The sequence below is a fragment of the Mus musculus genome, chromosome 2 (assembly GCF_000001635.26).
Source record: "Mus musculus strain C57BL/6J chromosome 2, GRCm38.p6 C57BL/6J".
NCBI lineage: Eukaryota > Metazoa > Chordata > Mammalia > Rodentia > Muridae > Mus > Mus musculus.
In genome coordinates this window covers 181,192,854-181,203,147 of record NC_000068.7, presented here as the reverse complement: position 1 = coordinate 181,203,147, position 10,294 = coordinate 181,192,854, and the positions used below count along the sequence as shown (strand labels likewise).

The 10,294-nt window shown below is 48.3% G+C and overlaps 1 protein-coding gene across 3 annotated transcripts; it reads left to right on the top strand.

Moving 5' to 3' along the window:
• Positions 1-358: 358 nt before the first annotated feature.
• On the top strand, positions 359-8,024 carry Ptk6 (PTK6 protein tyrosine kinase 6). Of its 3 annotated transcripts, none has more exons than NM_001356304.1 (8): positions 359-873; positions 2,896-3,017; positions 3,417-3,549; positions 3,918-4,071; positions 4,607-4,768; positions 6,022-6,203; positions 6,694-6,847; positions 7,192-8,024. In NM_001356304.1, exons 3-8 carry the CDS (start codon positions 3,535-3,537, stop codon positions 7,377-7,379), a joined length of 855 nt encoding a protein of 284 aa, NP_001343233.1. In that variant the 5' UTR covers positions 359-873; positions 2,896-3,017; positions 3,417-3,534; the 3' UTR covers positions 7,380-8,024. The 3 variants fall into 3 exon arrangements, with proteins under 3 accessions (NP_001343233.1, NP_033210.1, XP_006500648.1); NM_009184.2 differs by having other exon boundaries at positions 3,386-3,549; XM_006500585.3 differs by lacking the exon at positions 6,694-6,847 and having other exon boundaries at positions 496-873; positions 3,386-3,549; positions 7,192-7,301.
• Positions 8,025-10,294: the final 2,270 nt, after the last annotated feature.

The following is a 10,294-nucleotide window of genomic DNA, read 5'->3' as shown; positions in this document are numbered from 1 at the left end:
ACTTCCTTGGTGTCTAGATTTAGTCCGGTCAGAGTCTAGAGGGTGGACACCTGCTCAGGGAGGCGGCTGTCATGAATGTCAACTCTTTCACAACTCTCAGTATTGGTTAACATGCGTTCACGGAGGAGGCTTTCTCCTTTAGCGGTAGGGAGCAGCCGGTGTAAGGGAGTTTGTTTTTGTTTGCATATAGAAAAGGCATTGCTTTGCTCTCTACTCTGTTCTAGCAACCTGCCCAGCATCCTTCAAATCTCCTTCCTCTGCTCCCTTCCCCATCCTTTAGCTCCAAGACTCACACCTCAAGAGGATAAGGCTTCAGCTGATAGATACCTGTGTTGTGCTCGCTGTCTCATGGGGGTATTCCATGTAACTGTGGCTAGGTCTTGTCAAGGGGTTGTTTAGCTGGCTGGCTTTCACTGAGCACACAGCATGGCTTTATCCTGTGGACAAAAGAAGATACAGGGTCTAGAAGGGCCTTCGGGGTGGGGCTGGGATAGTCCATCTCTAATCAGTGCTGGGTGTGGCTGCTCTCCTGCCCATCATAAGGAAGTAGGTGTGACTAGCTTTCTGGGAAAAGTCCCTCCTACCCCTACCAGTACTAAGTGTCCACAAGCAGGCCACAGCTGACTCTGCCACTAAGCTTGCCATGGTGTCTTGGGACAAGGCTCACCTGGGTCCTAAGTATGTGGGCCTCTGGGACTTCAAGGCACGGACAGATGAGGAGCTGAGCTTTCAGGCAGGAGACCTCCTCCATGTTACCAAGAAGGAGGAACTGTGGTGGTGGGCCACCCTGCTGGATGCAGAAGGCAAGGCCTTGGCTGAGGGCTATGTGCCTCACAACTACCTGGCTGAGAAGGAAACTGTGGAGTCTGAACCGTGAGTGGTCCTGGGGAGTTGGCACAGTGGGAGGGCTTTAGGGTGGGTGGGCACTGGGATGGACTGGGAGGCCAGAGGGTGTAAGGTTCTAGCTTGAAATTCAATTGGTCATACTCTGATCTTTTAACATCCTGGTACACAGGGTTGCTGATGAGGCTATGCCCCTGAGTGACACCCAGGGATGGGGCCTCTACTTTGGACCCACCCATGACCACTTCCCAGCCATAAGTACTGTTCTGCTAGGCCCCAGATGGGTCCAAAATGCCCAGTGTGGATTTTTAAGATGCTGGCTGTGAGGGACGAGATCTATGTGGGAATTCAAGAGCTGTTTGGGGTGTGAAGCTTGCACACTTTCCAAACAGCCAAAACCAGATGTGCGACTTAGTTAACTAGGGAGAGAGGTTGCTGGGACACACCTATCTATATCACCTGGCAGGGGGTATGTGGTGCAAGCACCATGCTAAGTGTTTACATGTTCTCTGAAGCACTCTAGTCCACTGTTCTTGGCCTCCCACATACCTGAGCCCTCGGAGGCTTTGAGGAACTTCAGTAGTGACTGATGTGGGCATGTTCACAGCTACCCAAGGAACAAAGCTGTGTAGGTTGCTCTGGGTTAAGACTAGGAAGGGTTCAGCAGCAGGAGTTTCTTACTGTTTTACTCCTGAGACCCCCTAACACCTCATCTCACAATGAGCACCTATTGTGCTCAGTGGAAGATTGTGAGCACACAAACAAAAAACAAGAGTAGTTAAGTGGTACTTAGGACAGTTCCAGAGACAGGGTCCCATGACAGGAGTGAGGTAGGTATGGGTGGTGTGCATAGAAGAATGAGGAGAGCCAGGTAAAGGCAGGTGTATTACTAAATTCCAGGGCAGCCTGGGAGAGAGAGAGAGAGAGAGAGAGAGAGAGAGAGAGAGAGAGAGAGAGAGACAGAGAGACAGAAAGAGACAGAGACACAGAGAGACAGAGATACAGAGACAGAGACAGAGACAGAGAGGCAGAGACAGAGAGAGGCAGAGGGGCAGAGGGACAGAGACAGAAACTGAAACCATGTGGCCAACATAGCAAGAGCAAAGGCCCCGAGGTCCTGAGAATCTAGTACAGGTGACCATGTCAGAGGAGGAGCAAAGCAGAGGAGGCAACGTGGTCAGAGTGGGACAGATTCTGTAGCTTTGCAGGACCAGAGAAGGTGGCTTCAAGGGCTTCAGCTGGAGATGACCCATGGAGTTCCAAGAACTTCCACCTGTAGTTCAGTTCAGGCATGTCCATCCCTTGCATTGCTAGCCAGTATGTATAAATGCTTTTGAATGTATGAGAGAGTATGTGCTGTATGCCATCATGTCTGTGCATCTACCTAAGGGTGTGCTTATCAGTATGTATGCAAGCTTGGGTAAGTATGCAAATGAGTGAGTGCACGGGTAGGTACACACACAAGTGTGCATTATGAGGACATGTGTCAGTGCATTGTGAGTGCACATTTGTGTATGGAACATATGATCACCCGTGCATTTGTATCTCAGTGCATGTCTGTGTACACAAGTGCACATGTACAAATTGCTATGTGGTTATACGTCCATGTATATGAAAGTATAAGCCTAGAAGCAGTACTGGGGAGCTGCTGAGACTTTTCTCCTACTTCTGGGCCAAGGCTGGTTTCTACAGCTGAGGACCTACAACATGTTAAGAGACCTTCACAACATAGAATTGCAGGTGATCCCCATGTGGTCATCATCCAGAGCAGAATGGTAGGCAGTTTTTACCTGTCCCACTTTTGAGCCTCTAGGACCTTTTCTGGTGCCCAGAAGCAGCCATTTAGGACTTTCAGGATCCAGGATGGGCACAAAGGCCTCATTAGGAGCAGCACAAGAAGCAGCTTAGTTGGAGTTAGGAGTGTGAGACAGGAGCCAAGGAGGTATCTAGGACTCCAGATAGGTGGGGCAAGGGTTAGGTAGTTGAGAGACAAGGTGGATGTGGATCTGGGGTAGGGATCAGCTAGACTGAAGCAGAGCCTTTCTCTTGCAGGTGGTTCTTTGGTTGCATCTCCCGCTCAGAGGCCATGCACAGGCTGCAGGCTGAGGACAACTCGAAGGGTGCCTTCCTGATCAGAGTCAGCCAGAAGCCAGGAGCAGACTATGTCCTCTCTGGTACTGCTTCTCAGACCTCCCCTTGCCTATGTTAGCTCTGAGGCCGTTCCTCTGGTTGTGGAGTCTTGGATATCTTCCTCTTCCACTGGAAGCCCTCAGCCTTTGAGCCAGAAAACCAGGCACTCCTCTTCAGGTTGGGTGGTTTTCCTTTGCTTTCTGGCATGGCCTATGTGTCATGGAAGCTAAGATTCTACACGGGCTCCACTGTGCTTGTGGCCTAATACCCTAGGAGTGCCGGAAACAGAGTAGCCATGGCTTATGACAGGAGTGCCAAGCATTGTCCAGACTGGGAACAGGGGGAGGCAAAGTGGGGGACATATAGGACAGGATGCCTGCTTATGTCTCCTTCCGCCGGCCACCCACCCCAGTCCGGGATGCTCAGGCCGTGCGACATTACAGGATCTGGAAGAACAACGAGGGCCGGCTGCACCTGAATGAGGCGGTATCCTTCTCCAATCTGTCTGAGCTTGTGGACTACCATAAGACCCAGAGCCTGTCTCATGGCCTACAGCTGTCCATGCCCTGCTGGAAGGTAGGCCACTGGCTCCTCTGTGACATAGTTGCCCAGGGTCCTACTGGTAGGGTATAATATGGGGGGGAGGGGATGGGGGCACAGGACAGGGCAATCTCCTTGGCTATTGCTCTTATTACACTGGCTCACCAGAGCTCAGATGTGCTCCTGCTGAGGACCAGTCCCTAACATTGATGGATGAAGACAGCAGCAATTTTATGAGGATATCCAGATACTGGATCTATCTCTAAATTTAAAAAAATAGATAATAAATAATAAATAATAAATAGAGCTCCTCATGAGGGGTTGGAGCAAGCCCTTCCTGAAGACAAGCTGGGCGACCCAGCCCCCATTCCTACCCATTCCTATTGCCCTTTCTGTCTCTCCAGCACAAAACTGAGCCCTTGCCCCACTGGGATGACTGGGAGAGGCCGAGGGAGGAGTTCACACTCTGTAAGAAGCTGGGGGCCGGCTACTTTGGGGAGGTCTTTGAAGCGCTCTGGAAAGGCCAGGTCCATGTGGCTGTGAAGGTGATCTCTAGAGGTGAGCAGGCCCAGGACTAACTCAACATGATCACGTGCTGCTTCCCCACTAGTCCTTCTAGTAGGCACTTCCAGTCTTCCCCCACTGAGGGTATCCCAACACACTTGCTGGGCACCCACAGCATCATGGTGGGAGTAACTTCTTTCAATTGTACCTGGTTTTGTTTTGTTTTGTTTTTTGTTTTTGTTTTTAAACAAGTCACTGGAAATGTGAGTTTCATCTCAAATCCCAACGTCACCCTCAGGTTTATACCTGAAACCTCAAGAATCAGGTCAGCCAGGACTTTGAAAACATCTGGCTGGGAAATGCTGACTTTGGCAATTGTGACCAAGTTGGGCACAGGAGGGCAAATGGACACATCAGTCTTGGGGCACTGAGGGCTCGGGGTGGGGAAGGCTTTAGTGTGGTAGCTTGGAGGCCAGCCTTTGTCTTCCTAGGCTGACCACATTGCCTGACTTGCTTCAGGAGGTCTGGGCCAGGATCCTGTTTGGGGCACAGGTCGAGGGCTATACTCACTGAGGTTGATGTCTCTCAGACAATCTCCTGCACCAGCACACCTTCCAGGCTGAGATTCAGGCCATGAAGAAGCTGCGGCACAAGCACATCCTGTCACTGTACGCTGTGGCGACTGCAGGGGACCCGGTCTACATCATCACGGAGCTCATGCCCAAGGGGAACCTGCTGCAGCTACTGCGTGGTACGTGCAAAGCTCCAGTCTCCTTTCCCGGGTGAAAGTGCTGGAGGCAGCATTTGGAGGCACAGACAGCCTGCTCTCTGAGCTTGAGGCCAGCCTGGTCTACAGAGCAAGCTCCAAGACAGCCAGGGCTACACAGAGAAACCCTGTCTCAAACCTTTCTCCTTTCCCTCCCCAAACCCCCCAAAACCAAAGATATAAAACAATCAAGGAAAGACATGCACATGTACACATGTATACATGTGCACACACCCTTAATAATGAGTACATGCATTACATCACACATGCTACATTGCCTCATACATACAAATCGTTAAAAAAAAAAAAAAAAAACCAATGGTGGGAGAGATGGCTCAGTGGGTGAAGTGCTTGCTAGGCAGGCACGAGGACCTGAGTCTGAGTCCCCAGAACTAGTTAGTGTAAAGGCAAGCACAGGAGTGGGCTTCTGTTACCTGAGTCTGAATCCTCAGAACTAGTTAGTGTAAAGGCAAGCACAGGAGCGGGCTTCTGTTACCCCTAGGCTTCTACGGTGAGATGGGAGGCAATGGGAGAATTCTTGTTTTATCTGGCTCAGTAGCAAACCACAAAACCATCCTGGAACACGTCACTGGTGAAGACTAACACCCGATGTTGTCCTCTGACTTCCACATACATACACACACACATCATACATACATACATAACAAAAGAGACAAGTAAATGGTCTTATTAAGTACAAAAAAAATCTACCAATTGCTGATCATAAAATTTGAAAAAGTACAGAAAAGAACTCTCCCTCACAATTTCTATCCTCACAGTTAGCTGAGGTTACTTTACTATAGGCTTGTGTAGCCTGCTAGTGACTTGCCTTAGCCCACCAGCTTCTCTCTAAATTCTAAATTCTCTCTCTTTCTTTGTGTTTCTCATAAAGAGCTTGATCTCATAAGCAGTTTCTGCAGGAAGAAGTCTCCAGAGATGAAACTCATGCCCCTTGTAGGTGTAGTACTTGCTGGCTGCGCATTATCTAGAGTGTTCAATGGCTACATACCAAGAATATCTTGCAGCAATGCTCTTGACCTTAGATTGCTTTATGATTCCCAGAAAGGGTGTCAGACAAAGAATATGCTCTTTGTCTCTAGGTACATAGCTGCAGAAGGTCTAGGCCTTCCCATTTTGCAATTAAGCCAAGCCAGCTGCTCTTTGCTGTAGCCTTCGTAGCCACAGTAAATGAGGACTGGTCTCTGGCCAGCTGACTCTGGCCTTTGATCACCCTACAGACTCTGATGAGAAAGCCCTGCCTATTTTGGAGCTGGTGGACTTTGCATCACAGGTTGCTGAGGGCATGTGCTACCTGGAATCTCAGAATTACATCCACCGTGACCTGGCTGCAAGGAACGTTCTTGTTACAGAGAACAATCTCTGCAAAGTGGGGGACTTTGGGCTTGCCAGGCTTGTCAAGGTAGGTCCCTTGGAGGTAGGAGACAGAAGCAGGAGGTGGGGCTTTATCTCCCAAGCCTTGAGCTGAACCTAGCCATAAGCAAGATGGGTTCCTGATAGGGTGGCGTTAATAGGCAAGCAAGATGGCTTTATCTATACAGCCACAGCCTTGTTCATACCCTACTGATCTAGCTTTGAGAACCTAGACAGACATAGCCATGTACCTAGAGATTTTCCTGTATTCATGCATTGTAACTCTGCTCTTGTCTTTCCCTGACCCAGAATTCTAGTGAATTGGCATATTTACTGGGCCTAGCCATGATTCTGGCAGCATTGGTGGTAGCTACCCATGGTAGCAGTGGGGTGGTGTTAGTGGGTCAGACAGCAATAGGCAATGTGGTTGTCCCTGCTCACCAGGACCTTGGAGTCCATGCTTGTCAGTGCTACACAAGAAGGGTACAAGTGGCAGCTCTCTCTAGTGTCAGGTCCTACCATAAGACATCTTACCACAGGAGGACATCTACCTTTCCCATGAGCACAATGTCCCCTACAAATGGACAGCACCTGAGGCACTTTCCCGAGGGCATTACTCCATCAAGTCTGATGTCTGGTCTTTTGGAGTTCTTCTTCATGAAATTTTCAGCAGGGGGCAGATGCCCTACCCAGGTATTGCCCCAAGAATGTCTCCAGGGGTGGACAAATAGTGAGCTAGAGTCAGGGCAGGTCTTGAATGGGTGACAGAGATGACAGGAGGTGTTTCCCAGGGCCTCAACCAGACCCCACCCCTGTTTCATTCCTCGAGCATCTGGGAGCATGCTTTTGGGATCATTTCTGGGAGACACCATCCACAGGGAAGGGAACATCCATGGACAGTGTGCTACAACATGTCCAGGGCATGATGGTGGTCATTCTAGCAGGGGTCAGCATTCAGGGAGGAGCCAAAGGAAGCTGGGTGTGGCTTCCAGGGATCAGTCTCCTAGCTCTCATTTCTCTTCTCCCATGGGCCACAGGCATGTCCAATCATGAAACCTTCCTGAGGGTGGATGCCGGCTACCGCATGCCCTGCCCTCTGGAGTGCCCACCCAACATACACAAGCTGATGCTCAGCTGCTGGAGCAGAGACCCCAAGCAGAGACCTTGCTTCAAAGACCTGTGTGAGAAACTCACAGGTATCACCAGGTATGAGAACCTGGTCTGAGCTCCTTGGACGTGGCCAGGACCCACAGAAGAGGGCCTCGTGATTATCCTGGACTTCTATTGAAGGCATGAACCATCCTTCAGTTTACTGAGATGAAGGGATAGGAAACATACCAAACATACCTCAAATACTGCGTTTTGTCAAGGAAAGAGTAAAGAGGCTCCTTTCCCTTTTTTGGGGGGGGGGGGTTTCGAGACAGGGTTTCTCTGTATAGCCCTGGCTCTCCTGGAACTCACTTTGTAGAGGAGGCTGGCCTCAAACTCAGAAATCTGCCTGCCTCTGCCTCCCAAGTGCTGGGATCAAAGGCGTGCGCAACCCGGCTTCCTTTCCCTCCTCCAGGAGGCAATACACAAAATCCAGAAAGTCACTCTCTGGCTTCTTCCTCCCTTCTCCTGTGAAGACTTCATGTGACAGAGAAGCCAAGAAGAGTCTAGGCAACAGGCCTTGTGGAGTTCTTTTCATACCACTTTTGGAGCTTGACTGTCCACAAACACATACCCTACCCTTTAGCACCTTAATTCTGCAGGATCTTATGCCACATACAACCCAGAACAAGTTTACATGATTTTCTCTTTATAACCTTGGTTTTGTTGGAGGATCCTCACCTAGAAAGTTGAAGACAGAGATAAATGGATATGAAATTTCTGCTTTGTGGTTTCCGGTGCCCAGTGGGGAGTGAGTGCTTGAGATACCCAATCACCTGGGGTCCGCAGAAGCAGAGGGAAGACGATGGAGTCAGTAAGAGCCAGGAGATTTTCTTGTTTGCTTTTTCCAAGACAGGTTTTCTCTATGTAGCTCTGGCTGTCCAGGAAGTCATTCTGTAGACCGGGATGGCATTAAATTCACAGAGATCCACCTGCCTCTGCTTCCCAAGTGCTGGGATTAAAGGCATGTGCTACTGTTGTTGCCTGGCAGAGCCAGGATTCTTAACCATGTGGGCAGAGGCAGCTCTTCTGCATCTCTGCCCGAGGCTCTGCACTTGTTTCTAAAGTCAAACTCGGTCTGAGCTTGTGAGTCTGGTGTTTACTTTCAGAGCTCCGTGTCCTTTCCCTTCAGAGATGCTTTTGCCCTGGGTTCCTGAGGCAGGATACCCTTATATCCTGTGCCATCCTCTGATTCCCATTTGGACCCGAGTTTTCCAAGATGGCTCTGGTCCAAGGCTGCTCTCCCTCATGTGTCTTCAGTGCTTTTGAACCCATACTTGACCCATAAAGGCTAGACAGGCTATCTGTTCTCCATTTCATCTCCTTATGTACTTGGAGATTAGAACCCCAGTTCTGAGGGGGAGTATCCCAAAAGCACGTACCCGAGGCTACCTGACTGGAAGTGGGCATAATTCTCTGATGACATGTCTACAGCCACGTCCAGATTGCCCTCTCACAACAGGTGAAGATGCCGCAACCTTCCTTACAGAAACATCCTCTCTGTATCCTAGAGATGACACTTTCTGTACTGCTTCCTGTAAAGCAGCTCTCTGGGATGTAACGTCGTCACTAGATAGGGAGAGCACAGGAAAATGTTTGGAAACAGGGCAAATGAAAACCTTTGAATAAAGTCTTTTGCATAGACATTCATCAAAAATTTCCCCTCTCTCAGTAACTGAACCTTTCATTTTCACCAAGAACAGAATTTGGACTGGGCTTGGTGGTGCACATCTTTAATCCTAGCACTTGAGAGACAGAGGTAGGCAGATCTCTGTGAGTTCCAGGCCAGCCTGGTCTATGTAGCAAATTTCAGGGCAGCCAGAGCTACACAGGGAGACCCTGTTTCATAAAAACAAAAATAAATAAAAAAGAACAAAATTTGTATAAAAATCCAAGTGGACATAAACTGAATCAGGACTAAACGTTCTAAAATTAAAGCTATAGGGACCGTGTACATTTGGCTGTTTGTAGAGTCCTTCCCCCAGTTATAGAGGGGACAACCCTGGTACACTTCTTTAATCCCAGCACTTGTGAAGCAGATTCAGGTATATCTGTGTGTTTGGGAGCAGCCTGGTCTACAGAGTTCTAACATGCAAAGAGTGACCCTGTCTCAAAAACAAGGAAACAACAAAATAAAAAAAAAAAAACAAAAAAAAAATCTCTTACAGTTCTGTTTGGACTGGTCTAGAGATGAGTGCTCATTAAATATCCCTAAAATCTCTCAGAAATATAGAAACAAAGTCAAATGTTCTTAAAGATCACATGATCTAGAATAATGTAAAATAAAAAACAGGAATGTTTCCAGACCTGTCCAACATGAACACAGTATAGCTAGACCAGTTGTTCTCACCTTCCTAATTCTGCGACCCTTTAATGCAGTTCCTCATATTGTGGTGACATCTAACCATAAAATTACTTTTGTTGCTACTCCGTAACTGTAATTTTGCTACTGTTATGAATTATGAATATTTTTGGAGATAGAATTCCCTTTTGTCAAAGAGGTTACAACCCAAAGGTTGAGAGCTACTGAGATAGACTTTTTTTTTCTTACCAGGGTTTAAACAAGTTTCATTCTACTGAGTATTTAAAATGCTAAAAGGAGAAATGAAACCCAAGGGTAGAATAGAGGAAGGGACGAAGGGGATGGTCTTGCTTTTGTGGTGTTGGTGACATTTGCCTGACTTGTTAACAAGAGCAATTTTAGTGCTGATACCTTGTAACACGCCTGTAACTGTTGAGTGGACAGAAATGTAAGTGGAGTGAAAGCTAAATGAACTCCTCAACAGTAATTTTAATTTATAAAAAGCATCCCACAACCTTAAGTTTGTTCAGGCTTGAGAGATGTAGTTAACAAATCAGCTTTGGGGTCATTCCTAAGGAAACAAGCTTAGGCTGATCTGCTATGGCCTCCTGTTTTTACACAGAATGGAGGTAGTTGTGCTTGGGTCTATAGTATGCAGAGCTGTGCAATGAAGGGCATCCTACTACAGT

Coding starts and splice junctions, on each gene's coding strand:
- Ptk6 (NM_009184.2), top strand. CDS start 644: ATGGTGTCTTGGGACAAGGCTCACCTGGGTCCTAAGTATGTGGGCCTC. Junction 874..2,895: donor GAAACTGTGGAGTCTGAACC/GTGAGTGGTCCT, acceptor TTTCTCTTGCAG/GTGGTTCTTTGGTTGCATCT. Junction 4,072..4,606: donor TGTGAAGGTGATCTCTAGAG/GTGAGCAGGCCC, acceptor GATGTCTCTCAG/ACAATCTCCTGCACCAGCAC.